The sequence below is a fragment of the Limulus polyphemus genome, unplaced genomic scaffold (assembly GCF_000517525.1).
Source record: "Limulus polyphemus unplaced genomic scaffold, Limulus_polyphemus-2.1.2 Scaffold1022, whole genome shotgun sequence".
In the NCBI taxonomy this organism is placed as follows: Eukaryota; Metazoa; Arthropoda; class Merostomata; order Xiphosura; family Limulidae; genus Limulus; species Limulus polyphemus.
Window position 1 is genome coordinate 64756 of NW_013666632.1, and position 3498 is coordinate 68253.

The following is a 3498-nucleotide window of genomic DNA, read 5'->3' on the forward strand; positions in this document are numbered from 1 at the left end:
AAACAGCATGCAGTGGGCACAAAAGATCAATGAAGGAAACAGCATGCAGTGGGCACAAAAGATCAATGAAGGAAACAGCATGCAGTGGGCACAAAAGATCAATGAAGGAAACAGCATGTAGTGGGCACAAAAGATCAATGAAGGAAACAGCATGTAGTGGGCACAAAAGATCAATGAAGGAAACAGCATGCAGTGGGCACAAAAGATTGATGCAATCAACAGCATGTAGCAAGATAAAAAAAAACAACAACCAACATTGTATTAATTTTATGCTTATTTAATGAATCAGGCACTAAATGCAGATAATGTGCTGCACTGTGGAAAACACAAGTATAAAAAATCTCACTTAGGCCTGCCACCAAGAGTACACTTACCTAAGCTGTTCTTGTCTACTCTGAACTTCTTCTGAATAAGGACTCTCCACAGCAATTAGTTTCTTAGCCAGTACTTCACACTGATTGAATCTCTCTGAGCCAGCTTCCACTCTGTGCTTGTAATCATTGAACTTGCTAAGCAGAACCTAGAGCCGATTTTATACATTTTAATACTTTTCACTGTTGCTGTTTTTTTAGTATGAACTGTTACTAGTGATGTATTTGCAGTAGACAAAAATAGTACCATCAAAATGATGAGTGTAAATCATAGCAAGTAAAAAATCAACTTAAAAACACTGAACAATCTCAAAGTTTTATTCCAAGAAGTACTTAGATGTATGATGATTTATACTCTCACAATAACACAAGATCTATCAAGGAAAGGACATGCCTGATGCAATATACAGATAACATTCTAACCTAGCTCATTTAAAGTACCTGCGGAATGGAATATATATAATATTTATCTCCATACTTAACTACAATACAACACTAATGTATGACCTACAGATGATTTCTTGATTGACAAACTATAATGAAAGTATATTACTATGCATAGAAGAATAAGAATATATATATATGTAAGAAATGCTGTTTTGAATTAAATTTCTAGAGTTTATTGTTTTTACATAAATAATTTAAATATGACATGAAGGCTAATATAAGTGACTGGGAAGTAACATCATCACCAATACAGAACTCACAAGCACTGGCTTTTAATTATGCTGGGTCTCAGAGTAAAAGATAACTGCTATCTATAGCACGTTTTCATGTGCCAAATTTTAACAATTCTCTTTAATAATCCTCTATAAAAAGTGGTTACTATTTTGAAACTTAAATATGTCAGAAGACAGGAAAACATTCATACAAATTTTGAAACATTCTGATAACACAGGCCTGTGAATTTAAACTTCATAAAAGTAGCTTTGGTTTTGGTAACGAATTTTTCCATAATTCAGCTATGCAGATTTCGAAAATGATATTAATTTTATTTCTATCACATAACGATTTTTTACAAATCAGGAAGAATAAAAACTCTTACTTAGATCAAATTATTATTTCGTTTACCACAATGAACATTTTTTATTATTATGTTTGTTAACAAAAATACAAACAAAATGAAGAAAAGGGAAGAACATTGATGTGAAACAAATATACACCCTCATTCATCCTGATTTGTTTTCTGAAGTCTACATCTTTTAATCACAAAACTACGTGTTGTGGTCTTTCCTTTACGTATTGCATTATGAAGTTTTGTGAAAAATCTGTACATGATGGAGAAAAATGGATAGCATTTTTGGATTCAACGTACAGAAATTACTGTAGAACATGTAAAAATTTCAAGACAATAAAACCATCACAGGCCTGTCTTATTCACCATACTTTTAAAGCTAATCTAAATATAAGTAAATGTTGGCAGCAAATGTAAATAAATTCTTGATGATGGTTATCTATTCTACTAAATCTTTCCTACTAATTTAGAAATAGCTTTCAGCCAGAAAAACAATAAGAACGTTATCCTTCAAGTCATGTACTATGTACAAGTTTTGTTTTATTAATGAAACATGTATTACTTGTAGCAATGTTTGTTAACTTTTACAATGGTATCACAGTTCAATGATAAAACTTCTAATGTTTCCACATTCAGTTATTAGTTTGTTTGAATCCAAATTAGAAATGTTAACCACCCTATGCATAATTCCTGAGAATGCAAAGAAAAATAATAAAAAAAATATATGATCTCTCTCACAGCAACCTTCGAAGGTTTGAAATTGGTTTTGGTTTCATTAAATAGCAATCTGAAAAGGAGAGAAAGCAATATATTTAGTTTTTTATTCTTTAACCTTACCAAAATGTGCTCATAGTCCTGCCCATATTCTTCAGACAATGCTGATTGCATTTGCTTGTCAATCCACTTTTCTAAGTCCTCGCTCTCCCTGAAATACTCGTGGCGGTTCTTTGACTCAATTAACTTTTGTCTCCTAACATTTCCACTCTTCTGCAAGTCCTTCATTTGTTGTGTGATCAGTTGCTAGAATATTGTACACACACTTCAGTTTGAACACGTGATTCTAATAATACAGATTTAGTGTCTATGTACATGACTAAAAACTATAATTTTAATGTTAATGTAAATTAAGTATAACTTGAAATCAAATAAACAAATGTTACAATCAGCAAACACTTGAGTAAAATCTCAGCTGGATCACAACAGCAATAAATGTATTAAATTAATCAATTCTTTAAATTTTAGATTAATCTAGATGTCACAAGATTCAGCAAACAAGACAAACAAAGTTAAAGTTCCTTGCATAACCCAAAATTAATTTTGGAAAGCAGTGTTTCTCAAATAAGTTTCTTTCAAAAAGAAATCATAATTTCTCTTACATAGAAGATTGATAAAATATGTTTAAACAAAACTGAAAGCACTTTCAGCTTTTAGAGTATCAAGTTCTTTCTTCATTTGATTTCAGGTTGTAGTAGTAGTGTCTGATTCACATGAAAAAAATGCACCTTCTCCAGATTCTACGAATAGTAGGAGTCTGATTTAACAATGGAAGATTCCATCTCCCATAAATTCTGGGATTAGTAGGATCCTGATTTAACACTGGAAGAATGCACCTCCTATAGACTCTAGCGTATCAAAACTGCATTTTGGTTGTATTAATAGTTACTGATGTTAGGACTGGTTTTTAACTTACTATTCTTTTGCTGATAATCTTGTGATCTGGATGTTCATCATCAATCATCCTCTGGGCTTGGCAGACCATCTCTTTCAATAATCCACTGTATGTGTCTAGTTCAAGTTCCAAGGCCTAGAATATCAAATCCATTTTAAAAACAAAACAAACATATAATACAAATACGTAGTCCATATTATAAACATCTTTATCATAGGTCAAAATACACGATACATAGTTAAATTTACAACTTGGACAAGATTATCTACTACAGAATTTATACGGGTGTACAAAAATTGGTAAAAAATCTCTAACCTTAGTAAACAGTTTTATTATAATTTTCAAACACCCCATATGATAAACACATCAAAATCCAAATTATTACTTCACCATAAATATATATATATATATATATATGTGTGTATATATATGTATATATATAT

The 3498-nt window shown here is 31.0% G+C and overlaps 1 protein-coding gene across 1 annotated transcript in view; it reads right to left on the bottom strand.

The window, feature by feature from the left end:
• Positions 1–3498, bottom strand: part of LOC106461743 (spectrin beta chain, non-erythrocytic 1-like) — a 156572-nt gene that overhangs the window by 52982 nt on the left and 100092 nt on the right. Inside the window, 3 exon segments of the mRNA XM_013921591.2 lie at positions 375–520; positions 2224–2406; positions 3077–3190. Of these exon segments, the coding sequence (XP_013777045.2) occupies positions 375–520; positions 2224–2406; positions 3077–3190 (443 nt within the window).